Here is a 25,813-nt window from a genome sequence, read left to right as displayed (position 1 = left end):
GACTGCACACTTATTTAGTGTGAGTGTATTATTGCTCACTTGTGTGTATAGCAAGAAACTGGCCTATGGGTCCTTAAATGTATTAATTCATATGAAGTTACATTCTACAAATTAAAGATTGAGTATTAAATTGTCTAACATTTGAGCATTTGACCTTTAGATTTTTTTTAAACCTTTTTAATACAGGGTCACTGCAGTCCCACAGTAAAAATACATATTTTAAAGTTTTTAGTTTTAAATTTTAGTATATTTTAAAGCATTCCAATGTTATATATTTACAAAGACTATACTATGAGCTATTTAAACTCAAGGCATTAATAGAGATTGCAGTAAGCTAAATGTATATGAAATCATCATTTCCAAAGGTACTTTCTGTTGGGAAGTGTCTGTCCCAAGCCCTAACCCCTAAACATTCAGTGTAGTTTTCAAAAATATCTTTTTGATTTCTTTTAAAGTGAGGTCAAAAAATTTGAATCTTTTATGAGTGATTTTTTTAAATAATAAAGATTCATGTCACTACTGAAACTGTCCATATTTTAGCCACAGCCCTGCATTTTAAAGCAGGAAGTGAGACTGTATCCCTGTCCCTTTTGGCCACATGGTGAGATGTTAGATCTCATTATATCGAGGTAAATGTATCCTAAAGTCTAAAGATCAGTGTGTAACATTAAGAATGGTCACTACCGAAACAAACATATTTGTAAATATTTTCTAAGTAAACTTGTTTATTTTTTAATGGAAAATACTGAGATGATTTTATATGTGTACAGCTGTTCAAAGCTGCATTTGCTAGTCATGTGCTTGTGTGTTTGCATTCTGCTGAAAATTCGCTAAATTTGTCACTACTGAAAAAGTCACTACTAAAACATTTGGTGAAGTTTCAGTAATGTTATTATTCTGTTGGTAGTGAATTTGAATGTTCAGTGATATGTTTAAATAAAATAAACATAATTAAGGGATAGCGTCACTCACGGCAAAATGATTTTAGTCTCAAATCCAATTCACCCACTTAAAAGTCCAAAATGTGTTTTTATGTTTTTGACTTTGGATTTGAAGCAATTCAGTAGAATCATCCATACAATAACTAGTAATAATGAAAGGATGTGTAATGCCACAAAATATTAAATTATTAATTTAATTAATTGTTTAATATGTTCAGTGTGAAAAAGTACTCATTACTACAGCTGACTTGGTAGAGGCTATTTAATAGTGTTATATATATATATATATATATATATATATATATATATATAGTAATAATAATAATGATGAACAAATAGCTAACAGTTGTATTAATTGATTATTAATTGAATATTGTTTGAATATTGTTTGTTATAGGGAGCTGAAGGAGAAGCTGGATATTGATTATGGTCCTGAGCGGGAGTTTGTGTTTCTGCTGAGCCGTTGTGTGCAGATGGCCGTTTCTGAGTGAGTACTGTCCACGCTGCTGCTGCTGAGGTCGTCTGTGCTGACGTCACACTCTATTGTCTGACCTTATGATTGTATGATGCTGCAAAAAAAGCTTGAAACATCTCAGCATCTCAGTGGGTTTCTGTTAGGACTAGGCACACTACTTGAACCCTGCTACATAACATTGACATAACCATGCCAATAACAAGTCATGGCAGATGTCATATGACATGACATGAGTTATCATAACACATTTTGTTCAGTTACATAACAGTGTCATGTTACCATTACCGGCAGTTGTGATGACGTGACATCAAACATTATTATTATCTGTCATTACAGTTACAAGTAATAGTAACATGAAACTGTTATAGTAATGACAAAAATGTCTGAACAACTTGCATCTCCATTTTTTTTTCGTTTTTTGTTTATTAATTTATTTTTATACTATTTAAAAACACCAGCTGCCCTTTACCAGAGACCCTCCCCCAGGGGGAGATTGCAGTCCTTGGTGATAAAACGTAACAGTGTGGGAGCAGGGAGACCAGAGGCTCTGAGTGAGTGATTGGGAGTAAACAGAGAAAATGCCTGAATACCAACAACAAACTGCTGTTTTGTGGACGTGGGTCATAATGTATCAAACTGACTGTTGTGTCATTAATTTTCAACATGTTTTCTATCATGTCCATTTTTAATGAGCTGCGATGTGTCTAATACGAAAAAAACAAAGGTTTTGTGAGATGAGTAACAGCAAGATCGAGTTGTGACGGGACTTATTTACGGCCTTGCACCAGTGTCTCATAAAACTCGTTTTTCCAGAGATGGTATGATCAACACACGATGAAATAATTTGGAAAAGTATGTGTGGAACAACTGGTATAGTGTTTTGAATTCAAAATGTATTGCCGGATGTCGTTTCTCAGACATTAGCCCATCTGGCAAGTCCATTGTTTTATACCAGAATATAACTTGACGTAGGACAAAGCAGAACACTTTCAAGTCAGCTAACTGGCAAGTCATCAAACATCAAAACTGTGCTCTTTTCCCATTAATTTACTTTAATTTCATAATTGTTGGATGGTAAAAAAGTCTTGTTCACATTACATAGTTGTTTGTCGCAGACATTATCAGAGACAGTAACCCAAAAAAAGTATCTCTAACAGCTCTAGATGCTATTAAGGTTAGCTACAGCAGCAGTACAAACACTCCTCAGTATATGCAGAACTAAACGGCTATAGTTTGTTAGTGTGTTATGATGACAAAGATACGTAATGGTTTTTCAAAACCAACCTTTTTAATGTACTAACATTAATGACTCAGGGCTACACTGATGACCTGTTTTGCCATTGTTAAAGAGAACTGTCTTGGAAGAACTTCACTGACATCAAGGTTGGAAATGACTGGCTTACAAATTATGTGTCTGATTTGATAGGCCAAGCCGGGCATTATGCTTTTTCCCAATGCTAAACGGCAGAGGAGTGCCATCTCTGCGTTTACATTGTGTGAACATTTCCTAATGAGTGGATCAATAGAAATGGTTCAAATTACTCAAAAATAAAATCTTGTTACTTTAGCTTACATTAAAATTATGATTTTTTTTTTTTTTTTACTTTTCTCCTGAAAAGTTACTATTATAGAGATACAAAGTTGTGTTCTTACAGTAACAATATGGACTCTTAATGTTGTTGTTATTATTATTATTATTATTATTATTATTATTGTTGTTGTTTTTATTGTTGTTGTCTCCTTTTTATTGAAACTCCGAGACAAAAAACAGCAAATATAAATTTATCTAGAACTCTTTTAGGACATTAAAAAGCAGGAAAACACACCTTCATGCACATATACACACATTCACATTATTTCACATGTACAAACATTTAAACCTCCTAAACTTCTAATACATGTTGTTTTTTCTTTGAACTCACAAACATATGAATCCAAGAGGACCTTAAAGTAAAACTTTAATAAAAACAAGTTTGATAATGCTTTCATTTACAGTCCCTTAAGTTTCTGTATATTAACACAGCAAGTGTGCAGTACATAATTATTTTGTGCAACGTGATGAGAGGTATCAGATATAAATACCAAGTAATAGAAAAAAAAATGTAAGTAATGTTTTTGTGTTTTGTACTTACCAGCTAAAACCTGTTTATTTAATATAAGTCAAAGTAAAAGTGAACTTATACAAGCAGTGCACAGCTGAACGGGATTGCATTTCTCCAACTCCGATGTGCAAAATATACGTAAATATAACATAAAGGCAACTGCACATAGACATACTAGACAGTATAGACAGACATAAAAAACATACAAATAAGGAAAAAAAATGTGTGTGTGTGTGTGTATGTGTATATATATATATATATATATATATATATATATATATATATATATATATATGTATGAATACACACACATATTTATAAGAACTATTGCACGTTGTGTAGAATAAATATTGCACATTGTTCTTGGTGATAGTATTATTGCACAGTGTAACAGGAAATGTAAACTTGACACTGGTGAATAGTGATAAAAGTGGTGAGAACATTGTAAATATTGCACAGACAAAATAGCTGCATTTTTAATATAGAAGACATGAGTTCCATAAAAGTGTTCACATAGTTTGTGTATATGTTTAGGAGTTCAACAGTCCTGATAGGCCAGCATGTTGTGTATTGTTAGAAGGAGTTGAGTAGTTGAGTAGTTTGATGGCCTGAAATTAGTTAACCTGTCTTGGTACTTCTTACCATGTTACCCAAATTAATGACACAGCACTTTAAAGTTTGTACATTACACTGGTTTATACCTAGAACTTGGAGAACCTTTTAGATAACTCAAGGTCCTGACTTTATAAGAGGTGACTGTCAATGGTAAATTCGTACATGTAGTATAATTGTGAATTCGCCTACACCTCTAACTTCTACATTCTTTAGGCTTTTTTTAACTGCTGAGAGTAGTTCCTTACCTTTGTTTGAGGATTTTAACTAATCTCAGGGTTTTGGTGTGCTTGAATTGTGATTGTGTTTTGCTCTGTGTGTGGCAGGAACCTTTGTCCTTAATAGGAGAACACACATAGACACAATACTGAAGTTTCAAGAACCATTAAGCTTTTTAAAGATGGTTACACACTGATTCACACCAGCCTGAATGACTGCTGCATTGTTTTTTAATAAGACTTAGAAGCCACTGATATAAGCAATGCAACAAATATATGTGTGAATAGAGGAAAAGAAATTTTATTAAGATTTGAATTTTTAAAAAAAAATCATGTTGTGTATAGTCTTGCTTTGCAGAAAGAAAAAATATATAGTTTGTTCACATTAAACCAAGCGGGGGAAAAACTGGTTGATACAGAATGTATATCAAATGTAAATATTACTCATGTAACCCACTGTAATTAATTAGATAAAAGGGCTGAAATCAGTTGACAAAGTCAGTCATTGACAACATTGACTATGGAAGACGATCATGTTCATATGATCCACACAGTCATTCTGACAGATTGTAATACACTACAGAAAATATTTGCAAAACTGAGAAGAAGCATCCTGCGGCCGTATAGTTGACATTCCGCTAGCATAGTGTATATGAGCAGTCAATACCGGCTATGACTTTTAAATCAAAAAGTCAGTTTGATCAGAGGTGCTGATCCGTACTAGATCAATAAGTTATATTGGAGTATGTGTTTTTCTGTGCGAGAACATGTGCAAACATCTTTAATTACCTTGTGAATAGTGCAGCAGCGGCCGCATCACAGGGGCTACAAGCATATAAATTGAGAGTCTATTTGTTCTTGGTTATTCTCGCTACCCAAAGATTTCTCCTTCATTGGCTGAGCTCTTCAGCCTGTTTTCCCCTCATGATGTCAGAGCACTAGGATGCTATAAAAGCTTTCACCATATAGTTTTTCGTTGCTGTTGTTATTACACCCGTGAACCACACAGCACACCATCGCTATATTTTATCAGGATGCTGTAGTGACTGTGTAGAAATGGTGGCCCTGTTGTCGTGTTGACCAGTGGTACGTCAACAATATGGCACCAACAAGACGTGTGAAGTAGAATGAATACTACTATAGGAAGCTACAACAGGTTTCTGTTGTTTTATTGCACTATAAGCAAGAAGAAGCTTGTTGCACAGATTTTGAGTGATTAGGGTAGAACAAAGAATGCTGACTGGTTAAATTGATTGAACAATTAAAATGTTAATTGCAGAAGTAATGATTATTCATAGCCCAAACATGGAATAAAGGGTAAAGCTGCTGAGTTCTTTTGGGGAAGGGAATGGTGGGGTCTCTGAGGTGTCCCTGATGAGGGACGTCAAGACATGGACCGTTTCTAAGTGTGTGTGTGTGTGTGAGAGAGAGAGGCTGTGAGACGAATGCCTGAGGCTTCAGACATCACAGATACAATGCTCCAATGTGTAAAAGAGATCTAGAGTGACTGTATGTGAGAGATGGTTGAAGAACACATTTAAGAGACTTGACTTTTACTAAAAAGTCCACAAAAGGATATTAAACAGACTCTACAAAAGTCCATTTCATCATAGAACTACATAAACCACATCACAGCTTTATTATTAAGAATAAAGCTAGCTTAGGTTTGTTTACTGAGCTACATCTGGGTCTGTTAGACTGTAATAATGATGACTCCACATTTGAAAGGGAAGCTGTTTCTTTCATTTAGCTGTTTTGAAGTGAAACGATTAAAGTGTGGCCACTCCTTGGAGGTGTGTTTCAAACCTCTCCGCTAAGCTTTGATAAATAAAATACCCTGATATTTATTGCATAGTAACTCTCTAAATACCTCTTTTTCTGTAATACTGACAATTTTTCCCCCTCATGTTAGTTGTTGCCTATTTTTTCAGTTACTAGTCTGGAGGATGGGTACTAACATATGCAAGCCCTTCATCTCTTGTCTGTATATTTTTGGATGGTGGAGCACTCTTAAGTCAGCACTGACACTGATGTGTGTAAAATCCTGCTGTTCATGCTATAGGGTGTGTTCTTTTAGGATCGTAATCAAAACAGGCAAGTAAACACATGTAAATGGACAAAGTAAGTTCAGACATGTTTTTGTATTTTAGGTTAAAACACATTACACACATTTGAATGTGTACAGGAGCTCAAATACTTGGATAACTGTCTGAGGTGCAAATATTAAAATGCTGAAATTACTGTTATTTGTTATGTTTCATTATAGGAAAATAGAAAAAATATAAGCGCTAACGATTCAGTGAAATCAGTTTTAGGTTTTAACAGGACTGTAACGTGGTTACTTGTATTGGTAAGTAAATTAATATTATATTAATTATAAGTATTAATAACACTGCTTCTCCGAAGCTTGAGTGTCTTAACGTGAGCCTGTTGCCAAGGATGCGTTGTTAAAGACGTAACTGAAAAGGCTGAGATATTGTGGCTTTATCACTGCATAGGCTGACTGTTGTAGTTGATGTTAGGTTAGCTAGGGCCCAAAAGAGTGTGTTCACTTAGCCAAAGTGAAAATATATTTCTCTGGAAACAAGTTGGCACTTCGTCCGCTGAGGAGAAAACACGTGTAAGATGACGATTCCTCATCGGCATCCAGCGTTACCAGTAGCTGTAGTTTGTCTGGGGTGTCCACTGTTACTTATTCTACATCAAAAACTGTAATTTTCTGTTGTCTATTTTTTAATATCAAAACATGTTTATAAATATATTCTTATGCATGCTGTTCAGTTTTTGCACAGCACCAGTGCTGTCACCTAAAGGAAGTAATTAACCGAAGTCACATCATTTTTGCACCCCAGAATTAACTGATTATTCATTCATAATCAGATATATGAAAAGCAAAATTAGTCACAATGCACATCAGTATACACAACATAATTAATAATTAGCGTGCAACCTTTAATCTAGTCTCTGTATGCATGTGTGTGTAGCCATACAATGTTATCTACTACACATTCATATTCATTCAGGAACCCATGGTCACACTCAGTGGCTTTTTAAACATTGATGGATGTGTTGAGGCTGAACACTGCTGAATTAACGCCTGAAACTCAGCCGCACTTTAATGAGTCACTGAAGCAGTTAATTACTTCCAAAGGTCACTGTTTGGGCCTTCGTCAAAATAGAAATAATTAAGGAAGCCTCCTTTTATAAAGCTGCTTTCACCTGTCGCAGCATGATACGAAAGCTTCACTTGTTACCTAAGAATAAGTTAATTCTCTCTGATGTCTTTGCTTCACCACAGCCTCACATCAGATTTTATACACACCTGAAATCACCAGAATTTGATGATTAAATACAATGTGAGCAGATTAATGAGTGATCAGCTCACAATCCCTGCACAGTGCAATCAGCTATAAAAAGCTCATATCACCAAAAAGTAACTATTCCTTGTATTTTTAAATAAAATTTAAATATGATAATATTCATGCATATTCAATTCTGTACATGCATGAATTCTGGCACACAGAGAGAGAGAGAGAGAGAGAGGGAAAGAGATTATTTTTTAAACAGCCAGCAGTTCTGTCTCCTCTATATTTCTCTCTTATCTGTTTCTTGCCCTTATGGTCCTTTACCAGTTTGAAGTCCTTTACAGATTGACAATTTACAGTTGTTTACAAATTGACAGTTCATATTCTTTTACTTGCTCATCATCTAAGCCACTAATCGTCCTGAGTCACAGGGGGAGCTGAAGCCTGTCCCAGTGCTCACTGGGTGGAAGGCAGGAAACACCCTAGAAAGGTCAGCAGTTCATCACAGGGCAGACACAATCATGTACACACACACTCACACCTTGGGGCAAAGTTCAAAATTCTTCACACATTGACAATTTTAAATCTATTTACAGATAATTCAGAGTTCTTTGCAGATTGCCTATTCAGCATCCTTTGCAGACTGATTCACATTCCTTCAAAGATGAACAATTCAAAGTTCTTTAAAGATTGACATTTCATATCCTTTACAGATTGAAAATTGAAAGTCCTTTAAAGATTGATCATTTGCAGATAGACGATTCAAAGTCATTTACAAATGAACTGTTTAGTCTTTTAGATAGATAGTCAGAACTTTATTGATCCTGAAGGGAAATTGCAGATTGAAACTTCAAAATCCTTTGCATGTTAAAGATTTTAAGTCCTTTACTAAATAATTTTTTAGAGATTGATCTTTTACAGATTGACACACAATTAAGACAACGACTCAGAAAACAATTCAGTTATAATTACCACAATATAAATATATAACATTGTTGTATTAAAATAAAAAAACAAAAGCAATCAATGAGATTGATCAATGAAATTTGAGCATTAAATTATACAGTAATAAAAATAAGAAGAAATAAGGTTGTGATGGCCTTGTGTGTGAAGCGTAGGGTACAGAAAGGACTCAAGGAGCAAATAAGAGAAAAAAAAATACTGGCTGGTGTACAGCAGCTTTAGGCTCAGTATCTCATCCTGCAGCTTGTTCCACAAACCTGCACTTATCTCTGTCAGTGAGGAACTGTCACCGTTGCACGTAGTCCTGACAAGTGTATTGTCCGTCATGCACTTCTGCAGTGCTGTAATTTAGTTCACTAAGAGGAGTTTGTGTCCTGGGGCCAGTAGTGAAGTTTATACTGATGCTGGAGTTTCTCTACGTGTTCTTCAATTCTGACTCGCTAGCTCTGACACGCCACTACCTCTGACAAGACATTCTGATGGATTGAGAAGCATTCTAGCTGTTCTGTTATTTGTGATTTTTAAAAAATCATTACGCTGTAAATACTGTCATTACACTCAGCTCTACTTGCTAAGTAATGACGGCTTTATACTGCTTCCAACCAGTGCTAAGTTTTTAGTCTATTTCGGTACATATAAACAGAAGTTGGGTAACTTCTGTAAGATAATATTCGGCCTGCAGGTCAGGTTCTGAAGAACGTTTCCATGTATGCCTTTGGTAGATGCTCTTATCTACACACGTTGCAATTTGTTCGTCATATTACAGATGTAGCTGAATGTAGCATTAGGAGTCATGCTCAAGGCCTCCTTGGTGTAGCACTGTGTGTACGTGGGGATGGAAAATCAAACCCCAGTCTGCTGCTCAGAGGTCAGTGGTGTTACCCACAACGAAGAGTGTGACCGCAGGCCTTCATCAGATTCCAAACCTGTTATTGATCCCAAGCGAGTTTTTCAGTCTACAGCTGTGACAGAACAGACCAAACAAACTGAAATTAAACATAAATGAACAGAATACATTTCAGCAAATAAACTGGGCTGAAATGCTTTCCAGACTTACTGGAACAAAACCACATTCAGTTTCATCTTGCAAATATTTAAAAAACTCATCTGAACCTCATATTGTGACAGTTTTGTGGCTCTTTATGCCTCTTGATTTTACATTTAACACAGTTAACTTGCTACATTTTGGTGCAAAGGTAATACATAAATAATTGCTTACAGATGTGTACGTGTAACACATTGTTATTGCATATAGGCATTTGCTTATAAATGACCCTGTGTGTGTGTGTGTGTGTGTGTGTGTGTGTGTGTGTGTGTGCGCGTGTGTCCTCTCTGCTGTGAGGTGGAGGAGGACGGTTTTGAAAAGGTCAAATGAATGGACAAGAGGATCCACTTCCTCTTCTGCCCTCAGGGGGAGGAGAGAAATAACAGAAAAGAGCAAAGAAATGAAAGAGGAAAGTGAGGGAGGAGGGATAAATAGTGCAGGTCATGTCCATACTCTTAAATAAAAAAAAATATATATATATATATATTTTTTTTTCTTCTTGCAATGCTCCTAAAAAGTACAGCAGCCAAGGCTGAAGAAAATTAAAGTAATTAAGCTAAATGTAATTTTATAATAGTGGGGTTTTGGTCACAGATGGCCTTCTGTTATTCTGCATTTACAGCAGCAATAAGCACAACCTTTATGAACTCAGTAAAGACAGTGTTAGACTTTGTTATACACAACACATTCAGTTACTCCACTGGTTGGCCAAAATAGCAGCATTTATTCTTTAATACATTGTACCATTCTGATTATAAAGAAGTCATTATTGTTTACGCATATTTGCAGGCATTTTGAAAACTTTTTTTGTCATTTTTTCATTTTTCCAGCTGTCATTGCCATTATTTTTTCCAATATCTATCTGTCTATCTATCTATCTATAGATCCATATGTCTGTCTGTGGTTTGTAGCTATATATTTGAGTTTTTAATCTGCTGTGTGTATGTTAGCCTTTGAAAATTAATGTTTAAACAGCCGTTAAAGTTGTACTTGATGTTTCACTCATCCTCATGTTCATTGTGCAGTGCATCCCCATCTTGTCTCCTGTAGAAGTTTTCTTCATTTGATTCCCTGAGGAATCTGAGCTCTGTGTAAAATTTGTCAAGAGAGTCAAGAGAATGCAGAATGAATAATATAGCTAAGTATATCACAAAGCACAGCAGGCTAACAGGGAAGAACAAAAGCTGGCACAAGCAGTCATTTAATTTTGAAGTATTGGCTTTAGTTATAATGGAGCAGTTTGGACAAAGCAGGCCATACATAGACATTAAAGTCTGTAACAAAGGGTGAGTGTGTGTATTCGGTAAAAAACTGTGGAAGGCAGAAAAGGAACAATTAGTCCACTGTCTCACTCTGTGGGCTGCTGTTTTTATGTGTGTATGTGTGTGTCTGTGTATGAGTCACCTTCTCACACACACACTGCTGTTTTTGCAGTTACTGCTATTGAAGAAATAAACAGCATTTAACCACAACTATAGGATTAGAGAAAACACACATGCATGTAATATGTATGCATGTACAATGTATGTTCAAACATGAGCAGAGACTGTTGCTGCAGCAAGGTGTGACAAAGTCCCTGTTAATACCCTTGATTTCAGAATAAACGCTAGAGAAGCAGGTGTCTACAAACTTTTGGACATCTATGTGTGTACTTAAATCTCTGTGGAGACTGCAGTCCTTCAGGATGATGAAAACATGGTCCTTTAGTAGCTGTGAGGACATTAGTCTCCTCTCCACGAGAAAAGATGCTTTGTTCAACAAAAACTACAGCTTTTATTAGAAAAAGTGCAAGAGGCCAAAGCTGAACTGGTCGGTGAGGTTAAAGTTAGCTGGAGCACAGCAGCTTTCACACATATTCATACAGAAGAGTATGGAAACAGCCCAGCACAATATGAGAGCACACAAGTACACAGAAATATTTTGTTGCTGTCTCAACGCAACCTTATGAGTTCAGTGAATTTGACCATGAGTAATTCCCTGAACTGAGTATGAACAACACGTTTGTTTATTGTTGTATACGCTTAAGTAAATTGAGTAAATCATTCCTTTGATCTTAAAATGATTGAGTATTCTAGACTTATAATGGTACAAATTCAGTACAGTTAAGTAATTCTAACTTATATTTACACAACTCTAGCCACTCAAATTCAGCTGTTTCTTACATTAAAAGCTAAACTAGGTGCAGAACAGTTTAACTTAATGGCCTTAAACAGTTTAACTTAATACTGCTCTGGACCATCTCACCCAATATTGACAGTTCAGCCCAGAATACAGAAGTTGTCTGAAGTGTTCAGAACCACACTCACAGCAGGTGGGGTCATGGCAGCTCAGATTACTCAGCACTGATCTACAGTAAGTACTGACTGAGATTAGATGAGCTCCCAAAATATAGAAAATATATAAGTGCCCAAGGGAAGGTAGGCTGGGGAAAATGACAACACAGAGATGGTTGGTTAAACAAGGTAGAAAGACACGTCCAATATGCATGCCACCAAGAGCCAATAGGAATGATGCAGGTTTTACTCAAGGTTGCATTGACCAAACTGTCATGAAGTAAAGCTGAGAAGACTAAACAAACTAAACTAAACTGTAAGAGGTTGATTCAACTCAAAGATCCCATTTGACTGTCCAAAGTTGTCAAAAGTTACATGAAAAGCATGAGAAGTGAACATAAAACACTTGATAAAGTAACCTTAACTCAAAATATGCTAACAAATAATTTTACTCAAAATGACTGAGTAAATTTTTGAATTGGTTTGAATTTGTCACTCCAAATTTCTGTAATATTTAAGTTGTGTCAGCTTAGGCAAAATACTCTTAGTCTGTAGGACTTTTGCAAATTAATTGATCTCAACTAACTGGATAGATAGATACTTTATTGATCCCGAAGGAAATTTAGCATACATAAGTAAATGTCTATAACTATACATAAGTAAATAAGGATTATACAAGAAAAAGTATGTGTTACTAGATTTGCATTAGTAAGTGTAACAGATGAGTAAAGTAAACCCCCAAAAAATAGTTATTAGTGAAAAAAAGTTGCATTTTACAGTGTAAGAGATAACTTTAAGTTGATAACTTGAAGAGAAGACGTTCTTCATTTTAATTTAACAAGATTCTGTTTCAAGTAATTTTTGATGTTTCTGTTGGTCCATTTGGTATAATAATAAAAGTAAATACAGTGCAGTAACAAGGTTTTCATATGATAAGCTTCTATATTATTATATTATGCATCATTTTATATGTAAGCAATAGAACACGAGAGTGTGTGATCATGAAAAACTTCACAGCCATGACCTTGAGTGTCCTGTTGCATTTATAACAGTTCAGCAAAATAAAGAAAAAGTAAAGCAAAGCAGTTCCTTACACAAACCACAGTCTGTCAAGTGTTCTGTAAAAACTTCTGCAGGTTTACATCCAAAATGCCTTTGTACACTTCTGAGTTCATGATCCCATCAGTGAACACAACCTCACCGACACAAAAACAGCTTTAAAATTTGATGGTTCCACCTCTGTGCTGTACAGTAGCCTTAGTGTATTCTGAAAAGAGTTCTTTTCCAGGCTTTCTTCATCCTGAGAGTCCTCCATCAGTATTATGTTGTGCTAAAAGTGTTCTTCTCTGAAACAAATTTCATTTTGTTTAACAATTTCTGAAGTTACCTAAAGAACTTCATCAAAGTTCAGTTTAACCAATGGCTAAACTGTCCAAATACTTTTTGGGGTCAGTGTAAATGTCAGAAAATAACAATAAACAAACACATTTGCACATCACACCCTATTTCCTTTAGAAGCGTGCACACACACCTCTCTCACATACCACCTCTTTTCATTTGGAGCTGTTTATGTTGCTTTTATTGTTGTTATTGAACAGCTTGTGGTTTCATTTTTGTAACGCAAAGTCAAATGATGTGTGCACTGGCAAGCATTATAATGCAAGTGTCAAACACTGATTGTAGTCTGCTTTGCTTGAGGAGGGTCTCCAGGTCCCAGTAAAGGAGTGTGATTCATTCATTCACACACACTGATGGTCTGCCATCTGTTCTCGTGGTCAGAGGAGTGTGTTGTTGTTCAAGCACCTGCCATGCTCTTCATATATGATCTAACACACACACACACACACACACATAGTTGATTAGCGCTGAATCTGTTATGTAGAATTCTGAGTGTTAGCCTGCAGGATTCTCAGCTCTACAGGATATGAAGCTTTATTAAACCCTTTAAGACCAATAGAAAAAAAAATCTACTGTCTACTCTTTTCTGTTAATAATGTGATTTCTGAATTCTGTTGCTGTGCTAATTTGACACGTAAAAAACATGATCTAACAAAGCCAAAAATTCTGAGATTTAAGTTGGTATTACAACGTACCAGGTAACATATAAATAGCAATATAAATCACACATCAGTCTCACTTTATTGTTACAGTAATTAAATGAATCAAAAATAAGCTGTTACTGATCCGAATTCTTGTCAGTAATGATCTCACACAATTGCTCGTGAAAAAAAAAATGTATTCAATAATATTCAGAGTATTCAATAATAAAAGCCCTGTGCATATTAAAACATGGTAGTACATAGAAAACTTAAATTCTACACACTGAAATGGAACTGGGCTGAACAGGGCTGGTGTGTGACTTATTTTTTTTGCCTTTTCCAGAGAATTCTGCAGCATCTCTGCAGCGATATGTTCCCTATACCTGCATTTACTAAAAACTTTGCACTTTAACTAGAGTTCACAGGTTTATATGTGAACATACAACACAGGTGCGACCGTTTTCAGAAAACTTTAAACTTTTTGGTCAGTGTTATAGATTTAACCAGCTACTACGTCTGTATGTTGATGAAGGTTAAAGGGAATACTACTAAAATCTGTTAAAAATAGAGAAACTATACTTTATTACTGTGGACTGAGTAAGCAGCCATGTTGAAATAACATCTAATGCTGAACTTGGGAGTTGAGAACACCTTCCTGACTTTCCAAGTTGGAATTCCCAGTTGATTAAGTGTTTTGTTTTCCCCTAGTTGGAGGTTGAAAATTCCAGGTAATGAGCTTTAATTGAATACGTTGCAGTTTATTTGGACGACAGTACATTAATTCGAGCATGTGTATAACTGCACACCAAAAGCAATGTTTTCAGCTGGCGAAAATGCAACATTATTTTGTTCACCCTCTGTTAGAGTTTTGTGAACTTTCTCTGTGACCAGTCACTGTTGCGTCTGCTGTTGGCAAGACAACAACCAAGATGACAGAGCAGCTGTGTTCTAGCAAATCAAACTTTTTCACCAATGCTAAAAGGATCAGAATCTCAGACAGCAGCTCAAACTCACCACAAACATTGAGTTAAATGTGAAAGCACTCAAAGTTTAAGCTTCTGAATGAAGTGATGCAGCTCTTCCGCTACTTTCTCTTTTCCAAAATGGACAGTAGCCCAGTGTCATATTTTTCCGTTCTGCTGGGAGCAAAGAATAGAATCTTATTTGCCCTTAAAGACATCCAGTTAGTTTTGTGTTTCATTTAGCTCAAATGCAACTAAGATCCCAGCTGCCAATAAAAGAACTCACAAAGTCTTAGCTGTTTTCCAAAGCTTGCCCATTTTATGAGAGGCAAAGGGCGTTTTTTGATATGGTTGATATACTGTCTGCCAATATATAATTTTTTATATGTATTGTGCCCATTTTTACGTGGCGCAAAAACACAGCAAACTTCCAGAAAACATTGCATCATGTCCTGTGTCCACCATGTATAGTTTTGAAGCAAAAAAATCACATCTGAATATTTCACGCATTTGGTGTGCAATAGCCCTCATTGAGATCAGAACTCAAACATAATTCACTTGTCACACATTTTAGATATTGGTATATGTCATTTAGGATTTTTCTGTAAACAAAGTGATGAAATAGTTGAACATATCTAACTACTAAAACTGGCCTTCAATGGCAGCAGTTTATTGAAGAATGCATTTTTTTCTCATCAAATCTTGCTTTTCAGAAAAACTGTACTATATGTAATGGGTATAATAAACTATATTAGTCATATTTGATGTAACAGCTATACCTCCCATCAAAAGCACAGATATCTGAGATCACATTTTTTGGGCCCAATTCCTAGTCACATTTGAGCAGAATAATATTTGCTAGCCAATCACAGGCAAGCTACACTCTTATAAAGATAATTCTTCAAGGGTTCTTTAGTAAACTCTTGAAGAACCATCTTTTTTAAGGGTGTAGTGTTGTTGGAGGTGCGTGTCAACCATAATGTGATTTCCTCACTGTTTATTCTGACTCCTCATTTCTCTTCTCTTATTTGTGGCTGTAACAGTGTCTTTTAAATTAAGAAAGCCTGCTGTAAAATTTCATTGTGATATTGACTTATTGATTAAGACTACATATGATAAAATTTGGTCAATATACGATGCTTATATATGGACGCATATCAGTATCAAAATGAAAATGTAAAATATAATCAAAATGAAAATTCAAATTTAATAGTGAGGTTTTAATTTGCCATTTGGTGCACTAGTATTGACATTTCATTTACACAAAGATTTAGATGCTTTATGAGTAGCTTTATTCAAATTAAAATGTCTTTCCAGAATAGCACATGTATGATTAATGTGCTAATGCAATAATTGTGTAAGAATGATAATTAAAATGTCATTTATCTTGTATGAATTTGCAGTCTCTAATAATGCATTTTAAATTCCATTATCATAGAGAAATCAAGTTAGAAAGAGGGCAAAATTTTAATGTAAATGGGAAACAGCGCCTTTCCTCTTTGCAATTACATCATTATCTGTATCAAAATGCTTGAGATTACTTTTTTTTATTTTGATGGTCTTCCTATTAAATGACATGGCAATCATCCCGTCACGGCAGGGCTAACAGTATGCTCAGTGGAAAAGGCTTTATTTAAAAATGTGGTGGCCAGTTTTTTTTAAGAAGGTGGAGCAAAACAGAGCAATACATAATTTTTGATGAATACTTTGTCTTTATACACGACCCGTGAATAATCTTTAATCAAACATGTGGCAGATGTTTCTGTTTTTATTAGCTGGTCAAAATTCCTGTCTGTGTTAGCTGACTGTAGGCTACAGTTGTGGCAAATTAATCCAGCATGGAGGGCTGTTTTCTAACTTACATAGTGAGCTAGATGTGGATATATTGCTGCATTTCACATTATCTGTTACCAAAAATATACTTTCTACTTTCTACTTTAATATACTGTATTTAGTTGTAACTGTACTGGTTCATACAGACATCTTGTCACCTTGTTGTTGTGGCTACAGTGACTGTGTTATATTTCACCCAAAATCCACTAGAGGGTCTCTAATGTTCTAGTGTCCTTAATATTAAATATTAATATTACAAAAATTGCTGGTATATGTGTGTGACACTGGACCATGTTAGCCAGCTGGTGGAATCAGCAGACAGGGAAATTGTTTGAGAATGTAGTATTACCTAGCATTAACAATGGCTTTTAGTAGGTGAGGTGATGGCAGAGCAATATATCCACCTCTGACAGTCACTTTGTAGAAGATATCCTTGCATGGCATCAACTGGAATCTCACTGTCCAAGCTCACTTTCAGTCACTGTTCTCAGTTTAGCTTCTTTTTCAGATTTTCCATTCCACCTTAAACGGTGCTGCTGTAACTTTTGGACACATTAAGGCACGAGAACTGTAACCGGTGCACTGTTTAAGGTGGACTGAAAATTTGAAAAAGAAGCTGATGAGAAGGAAACAAAGTTCAGCCTTGTTTTTATCAACCACATTCAATTAAAACACTTTCTCCTTTTTTGCTGAGCGTGTTCTTTGGCCCACCTTGATGGGATGATTGACAGGTTGAAAATGCAGTCTAATCAAATGCATTTTCAAAAGCATTTTGACACAGAATGAGCGCAGTATGACGAGAACATGTAATTGCAAAGAGGAGAGGCGCTGTTTCCTTTTTGCATTTGAATGGTGCCTCTTTCTAGTTTGATTTCTCTGATTAATGCAATTTAACTGCATTATTAGAGAGTGACAAGGCATGTAAGATAATTACATAATTGTCATTTTGACACAGTTATTGCATAATCACAGTAAGCATAAATATGTAGTTCTAGAAATACATTTAACTTTAAACAAAGCTACTCATAAAGCATGTAAATCTTTGTGTAATTGAAATGTCAATAATAATGGACCAAATGGCAAATTAAAATCTCACTAATCAATTTGAATTTTCATTTTCAGCTCAACATTGTATATATGAGTGGGAAATTTAAATGCAAACATAAAATTGCATTGCCATTTTACATATTACATTTTTATTTTAATTTTGGTACTGATATGCTTCCATACCTTATGCAGCGGACTTAAAGAATCAAAAAATGAAGACATTCCTCATTTAATGAATTGTTTTTACCTGCATTGCCTTTACACATAAATTAGCAAGCATACCGGAGTTTAATGTGTTACTTTGTTGCATTCATGTTGGTTATTTCTGCATTCATTATATGCTATTAAGCTGTCTAATTAGGTGTCAGTGGCCAGTTGCACCAGCTGAACGCAAGTTCACTTACGGTACATCTTAACTAGTAGTGTGTAAAGTGATCGAAGATCATAACACTGTCTCACAGAATGATGTTTTCCCTCTGCAGCCAATCAGTAACGGCACCCAACATAAGCAGGAAACCTTACATGTATGATCTCGACATGCAGTAAATCACTCGCATTTCTCTCTTTCCGTGGTAGACTGACTTCGCTTAAGGTGTCACATTAGCCGTAATTCAAAAAGAGACTATGTTTTACAATAAAGTGGTGTCCTCAAAGCGTCCGTCTCTTGTATGTTTGTTTATTGTGTTCTGCTGCTTGGAAGTTTTGTGATGTTCCAACTAGATTCTCATGCGCTATATGTTAACGATACTATAAATGAATGGTCAGTAAGCTGTGACTTAACATAATCACTGTTTGAATCTGCCAAGTGACAAAAAGGTAATGTTAGCTATGTTAGATATATTTTAAAAAGGTTAGCATCACACACAGCCTGAGCACTGATGCAGTTATTTCTCTGCACGCATTTTACTTGTGTACTTGAACAGAGTCACCCACCTGTTTTGGAATGACTGTGTAGAAAATCCTGCAGAACTGGTCTCCGACACAAACCAGACGTGTTTCCCATCAATCAAATCAACCAGCCATTTAAACTGAACTTACCTGCTATGGGGTATGTGTAAATTTTTAGTTGTAACTTAAAGCTACATTGAAACTATGTTACTTGGTGCAACTGGTTGAAGTCTAATAGCTTGTAAACTTGAAGATAGTGGCCTCATTTACTTTGAAACTAAACATGCAGGGTTTGAAGGGAACTTTGGGGGGTCTTGCTAGCTCTGAGGACTCTGAGGGTTTTGTTAGCTGGGTTTGGAGGACTCTGAGGGTTTTGTTAGCTGGGTTTGGGGTGTGTATTCTGCTGTTTTTGTTTGCCAGTGCTTTTAAATAAGAGCAGGTGGGAAGCTCTGAGTTCTCTGCTTACTTGAAATGTCAAACAGATACTGTATGCGTTAGGCAACATGAAGTAAATGTGAACATCTGAGTTTCTGAGGGTGTCTTTTGAGTGTGTGCGCATGTGAGGATTCTAACCCTCTCTCCATCTTTCACTGCCCCCCCACCACACATTTCTCTGTCTCTCTCTCTTTTCCTGATGCTGATTTTCTTGCTTTCATCTTGCTATCCTCCCTTTAACTCTGCTTGATCCCCCTCCTCTCTCCCTCTCAGACTCATCCTCTTTTTCTCTTCCTCTTTCTCATACTCTCTTTCCCATTCTCTCCTCAACCCTGTTCATCCTCCTTTCTTTGTCTCTCTTTTTCTCTTGCCATGTCATCCTTTGTGGATCTGGTGGTTCAGATGTCACAGAAAGGAACCAGACATAAACATTCCTCATATAACATTTATCAGATAAAGCTAGTTGTCTTTATTTTTAGCAGCAGCACTAATCACTGCAAAATCCCCCATGATACCAGAATGTCATTTTTAAGCTGTTTATATTGGCAGTGTTTACTTGTTACCTTGTTTGTTTATTTATTCATTTGAATGCCCAAATTGTAAACAATGGATCTCTCTCTTTCTCTCTCTCTCTCTCTCTCTCTCTCTCTCTCTCTCTCTCTCTCTCAGGTACACATATACTCTCTGTCCCTTCAGTCAGGTGACTCAGAAGAACAATCTGGGGTCAGAGGTTATGTTGGGGTAAGTGTTCTCACTAATTCTGTGTTACACTGTTCATGATTCTTGATGCTGTCTTGACTCGCATAAACATATACTGAACTACTGGTTTAGGATGAAACGTATTGAGGAGTAAATTATTACTAAATTATTTTTACTAAATCATTATAACTACTACATTTTTACTATATGTCAACCTACAGCTACTGCTGTTTTTAGCTGTGCAACACTGTTTAGTTTATATAAATGAGTATATATTAATTCATATAATTAATTAATATATACTCATTTATAAAAATATTAATAATTCATATAAATTAGTCCCTTATAAATAATAGTTTGTGTATTAACGATCTGTTAGAGATTACTAAACAACTCAATGTGGCTTGAGGGGAGTGTGTGATAATTTATGAATGCATTTAGCGTGAAGCTAATTGGAAAAGTATAAGCTTCCAGAACTTGTTAGCTACATCAGCCTCGTAACTCCACTGCAGAATGAAAGAGGTAAACATCAGACACCAAACATGTCTAGACTGTTCAACTACAGTCCAGACACACTCTTAGCTTAGCAGTTTAACTTAGTATTGTTGGCAGAGCTTCAACTTGAATTGGCTTATTAACTGCAAGCCTGACTCTATACTCACTTACCTGTTTATCATTCAAAATAATAAGCTTATATTTGAGAACCATGAAAAATAACATGCAGAAACCTAGCAATAAACTTCTGTTACAGAAAAATTGCGAAATGCATCTAGAAAAATTGAGTTCTGCTGTGTAACATACTCATATTGTGCTTTACAACACTCATTTAACTTGATTGTTACAGACACCCAGTAGAGCTTTATACCTGATGAGGTTAGCCTCTGTTTAAGTTTGTCTGAAAGTGTGAACAACTTCTTAATCTCTTTCCTCATTCTTCTGTAACCTTGGCGACACTCTATTCTCTAGTTGATGGCAGCTAATTATGGGATGTCATTCAGTGGCGCTGCTATTCAGTTTCATTACCCTGTTGCTCCTGCTCACTCACATAGACTCAAGCGCACACACAGAGACCTCGTAAGACCCATTTTTCTCTCTCTGTCGCTCTCTTTATCCAGTGCAGCTCTCTGGCTTCCAATAGCCAGCCTGGGTTACGTGTAATATAAAGAGATCTCCTCTCATCTTTACTGTTAGTCTTGCAAACTAGACTCCTGCCCATCTCCAGAAAGTCTGGTGGGTTTCAGTGCTCAACATTATCGACAACTGCATGCTTTGATGGAAAAGGGCCATTTAACTGGCATGCAAACCCATCAGACCATTTCTGCTTGGCATGTAGGGACAGGAGAGTGTCAAAATGGTGCTACAACAAAATAGACTCCCTATGTGAGTGTTAAAACTGGGTATTAAAATTCAGTTTTTTTTTATGGTACCAACTTCAATACCAAGTATCATAAAAACTAATTTTATTTTATACCAAAGTTCAATACTTAAGTATGCTGTCTTGTCAGCATCCCTGAGACAATAAGCATGCTTGTTCTGAAATCTAGAAAGCTGACTGGCTGTTTAAGTTGCATTCTGTATGCATGCTATTAACTTAAGTGCTTCTGTAATCCACTGCAGTCAGTAAATAAAGGTTTGTAATTATATTAAAGTATTGAAAAAAGTGTCTCCTGGGAATCAGAATCAAGGTACTGGTATTGGTATCGGTATCGAAAATTTCTAGATGCGATACCGATGGACCTGGCTTGTAACTCACTCACTGACTCACACGCTTAGTCAAGTTTAACAAGATTGTCCACAAGGGGGGCGCTGCTGGCACTCTAGTACCTAGAGTGAAAACAACTTTGTGTTAGCTGAAATGGACGAGATTACTGAGCATTGTGGACCTGCGAGAAGTGCAAGCTTTCTAGGATTTATTAGGCTACTAAAATCATAAAAGCCATCCAACTTTATTCAGAACAAAACAATAAAATTCCATATGTGGTACTATGTGCTGGTGCTTTGCATCAGTGACACTTTGTGTCCTTGTTTAACCATAATCAGCCCTGCTGAGGCTTGGTTTATATGCTAAATACTTAATAGATGCTGAATAGCTAGATGCTAACACATGACTAACTTCAAGGGATGCCGTACATTTTTCATTCTAGTGGTCGTCTCTCACCAGTGCATTGTTGTTACGTTGATCAAAGCAGGAAACTACTCGCTTGTGGCGATTAGCTGGCATTTAGCTTTATAAACAAAAGTTTGTTTCCAATGGTGCCTGAAAGTGCCTACACACTGCAGAGTGAATTACAGTGTAACAAAATTCTGGTAATTGTTGCCGTCTGAACACCAGAGAACACTGATCAAAAACTTTGCCACAAACACCAGCATTTGAATATTGGCAGTTGTCTTTAGAATGTCTAGAAAATAGCTCACAGACCAAATGAATCAAAGTAAAAGGAGGAGAACATTGTTCAGTTTCCCAACAGTCGTATATAAATACAGCACACCAGCCAAATGGCTCTGTTTGTACATAGAGGTATTTGTTTGTTTAGTGTGCTCTGGCTAAAAGAATGAAAACTATTGCTCTTAATAAAGCTGCATGCACTGCCGCTGACATTCATCACTGAAAAGCATTACTGCTTAGTGACTTCCAGCACTAGTCATTGCCTCTAAGCACCACAGTGCACCACTCAGCTTTTTGCTGAATTACTTCTTTAAACTAACAAAGACCCAGAGCAGAAACGGCTGTAGTTGGTGACTGGTGGCTTGAAGTTTATACAGAGAGGCCAGTCAATCTGTAGTCTGTGAGATAAACAGACAGATGCTAATCATCTGTTGTTACCTCAGCTAGCATTACTAGCCAAGCCACATCGTAACATCGTAACTCTCCTCATCCATTTTAGCTGGAAAACAATGAGTTTGTGAAGAGTAGTTGTTTGATACCAAACATGATAAATTCACATAATGATGTTGAAAGTTTTATTTAATTAATCTGTACCAGTAGAGCATAAAATGAGCTTGAGCTTGTTTTTTTATCAGCGTTCTCACCGCGATGCATTCTATGTGGTATAGCTGCACTTTGTACTGCGGCACAGCAGACGGTTTGGGTAATTCAGTGGACGGAGCCTCTGGGGCTCCGACTGCTTCTCTGTTTACTTTGCTAAAGAGTCTCTGGAGTAAAACCAGACCACAGCCATCAGACCAGCCACAACCACTGAGGTTAAGGGGCTAAAGTAGCCTCAGGGGACATCTCTCTCCCTCTCAATATCTCTTTTGCATTCTCCATCTACTGGTGCATTAAATAGGCTTTCAAAGCGGAAGTAACATTTAAGATACATTAATTCTTTTTCGCTTGACATTAAAGCTGTTTGATCTTGTAGATGAGCACAGCAAATTTGATTACTACTAGAGTTTGTGGGTATATGTACATACGCATGTATATATAAGGGTGTGTGTGTGTGTGTGTGTGTGTGTGTGTGTGGGGAGGGGGGGTCGTTGGGGGTGTCTGTGTCGGTTAGAGGCAACATTAAAATGAATCATCGTCTCTGAGGTGGGAATAAAGTTCATTTTTTATCTAGACACCTCATCCGTCATACTGGGCTGGAAAGCGTTTGGCCAGTGATATTAATGTGCAGTGGAGACACTTCTTCCCCCAGAGTGTGTGTGTGGGGGGTTTTTGGGGTGTCCGATTTAAACACCCACATTTATCACGCACGCATCACCAGCTAACCACGTAAATAAACTGATATATTAATATGTAATCAAATAAATAAATGGCAAGGGCAAACAATGTCTCGGGTTTGAAGGCCTAGACTTCTACAGCAGTAGGTTAGCACAAAAACTGTTTTTTAAACAGCTATTCACTGGTTCTTCTACGGCATTGCAAAGATCCCCTTTTGGTACCTATTCTTTTAGGAATATATGTGTAGGCAGAATGGGACAGTATTACATTTACATTACCTCATTAACGTCTTGCTCCTCATTTTTGAGCACATTTTAAAAAATAAACTAGGAAAAACAATAAGTTGATAAATGTTAAAATGTGAATTACACCATTGATGGCTGTTATCAAATGGAATACTAAGTAAACATTTTGTTACATACACAATTTCTGATGGGTGTATAGGCTTGAAATGATGGCCCAGTCTCAAGTCAGAAAACTGCAGAGAGTGAAAGAATACAACTTGCTCTTTTATGAATAATCTTTTTATCAAGCAAAGTAACTGATTTGATTTTTATTCTTTTGGAAAAAGGATGTCTGTAGAATTTGGTTGCAAGTGGTGAGAATGCTTAATGTACAAACAGCCAGTGCATGCAAGTTATAGCGGTCAGTGTGCTCATACCATGCACAGATAGTATGTGTGATACAGACTTTACTTAATGATTAGAGAGTATTTATTTGTTCTTTGTGTCTGATCAGTGCAATGCTGCTCAGGTTTCAGTGTGTTTTACTCCACTTTTCTCTTCGACTACAAACCTACACTAGGCATGTTAGCAGCTCTGTGCATTTCTGTTTCACTGTTTTCTGACATTTTCTCTCAGGGCGTATGTGTAATATATACTGTGGCAATACTGCGGTGTGTCATAATGATAATGGAGGAGGTAAACACAGTCAGCCAAAAGCACCGCCTGTTCCTGACACACTCGTCAATCTCCATAATGCTACACACTCACATGCACCCGGGACTGTTAACATATGGAAATGCAGCTTCTGATAAAAAAAATAAATAAATAAAAACATGGTGGAAGGTGTGAAAAACAAATGAATAGATAGATGTGCAGCAGCGTGTTTTTTTCCACTGGAAGATTACCCCAGAGATTGAAATGTACTACGGATAGACAAAAGTGAGCACGTACACGTAAGTGTCTCTCGTGCTGATGGATAGGCTTCACAGCAGCCTGAGCTAAGCAGGATGCTAAAGACAGTGGCCTAAAAGCAGTGGATAAGCATCCAGCTTCTGCTTACTCGCGTCCTTTTACTGATATTATGTGTATATGTGCTTATACAAGCACACGCACATATAATACTGCCTCAGTCTATTACTGTCACTGATCAGATGGAGCATCTGTTGGACATTTTAACCCTTCACAGTTATAGACTCCAGCAATTTTATGTGATTTACTTCTGACTTGTAATTCTTTGAAACAGGTGGAGAAATTATGTGGAGAGTGCAGGTTCTAAACTTTCAATCCATACAACATTTTGTGTTTCACATCCTACAGTTACACCGCAGTAGTGTCTAGAATGAGAATGAGACTTGGAAAACGCCTTACTGATGATGGATCTTGAGAATGGGAGGGTTTTGATCATCTCTATTGATCCATTCATCATAAGGGCCATGTCGTTTTCAAATGTTAAAAGAATCAAAAATAATATAAAGTGATAAATGAAAAATATGGATTTATGACATATAACAGTGACAGTATTCGAATAACCACACGCTTGCCTAATGTCCGTATCTCCTGGCCTGTGGCAGTAGCGTCTTTATGGCTGTTTCTGGGCAGGGTGATAAGAATTTTTTTGCGGCCAGCTCTTTTTTGGACTGTTCCTTTGCTATTTCTGTTACCAGCAGTTAAACACACAGAAGCTTTGAGTGCTTTTTGGATGGTGTCCACTGGCCCTGTAGCGAGCCCTGCCATTTGAAATATTCATGGCTGCTGTTATGGACTTGGCTTGGGCCAGTGCTAGATGGTAGAGCGGGCATGCTAGCTGTTTCTCCAGCCACGGCCACTCCTAGCAGTGATGTCAGTGCTATTTCAGTGAAGGTTACAGCTTTAAAAGCTTTTATACATCATGTTACTTTACAATATTACGTCTTGGATTTTCACTGTTGATGTCATCAGTATTGCAGTATTTAAAACACTGCAGTTATCACCACTGATAACAAAAGCATGCTGTCATTTAATATGAATTATACCTGACAAGTGGAGAAATATGTGGAAATTGCAGATTCTAAACTTTCAATCTAAAACACATTTGTCTGTGTAAATAGA

At 36.5% G+C, this 25,813-nt stretch overlaps 1 protein-coding gene across 3 annotated transcripts in view; it reads left to right on the top strand.

Moving 5' to 3' along the window:
* LOC118816678 (glucosidase 2 subunit beta-like) overlaps nucleotides 1–25,813 on the top strand; it is a 186,024-nt gene that overhangs the window by 140,165 nt on the left and 20,046 nt on the right. For all 3 annotated transcript variants that reach the window (XM_036583199.1, XM_036583198.1, XM_036583200.1), the window contains exons 11-12: nucleotides 1,339–1,428; nucleotides 19,808–19,879. In XM_036583199.1, coding sequence (XP_036439092.1) covers nucleotides 1,339–1,428; nucleotides 19,808–19,879 — 162 coding nt within the window. The remainder of the gene's footprint in view (nucleotides 1–1,338; nucleotides 1,429–19,807; nucleotides 19,880–25,813) is intronic.

The sequence above is a fragment of the Colossoma macropomum genome, unplaced genomic scaffold (genome assembly GCF_904425465.1).
Source record: "Colossoma macropomum unplaced genomic scaffold, Colossoma_macropomum, whole genome shotgun sequence".
NCBI lineage: Eukaryota > Metazoa > Chordata > Actinopteri > Characiformes > Serrasalmidae > Colossoma > Colossoma macropomum.
Note: the sequence above shows the minus strand (reverse complement) of the source record. Positions and strands in the feature narration are given on the sequence as shown.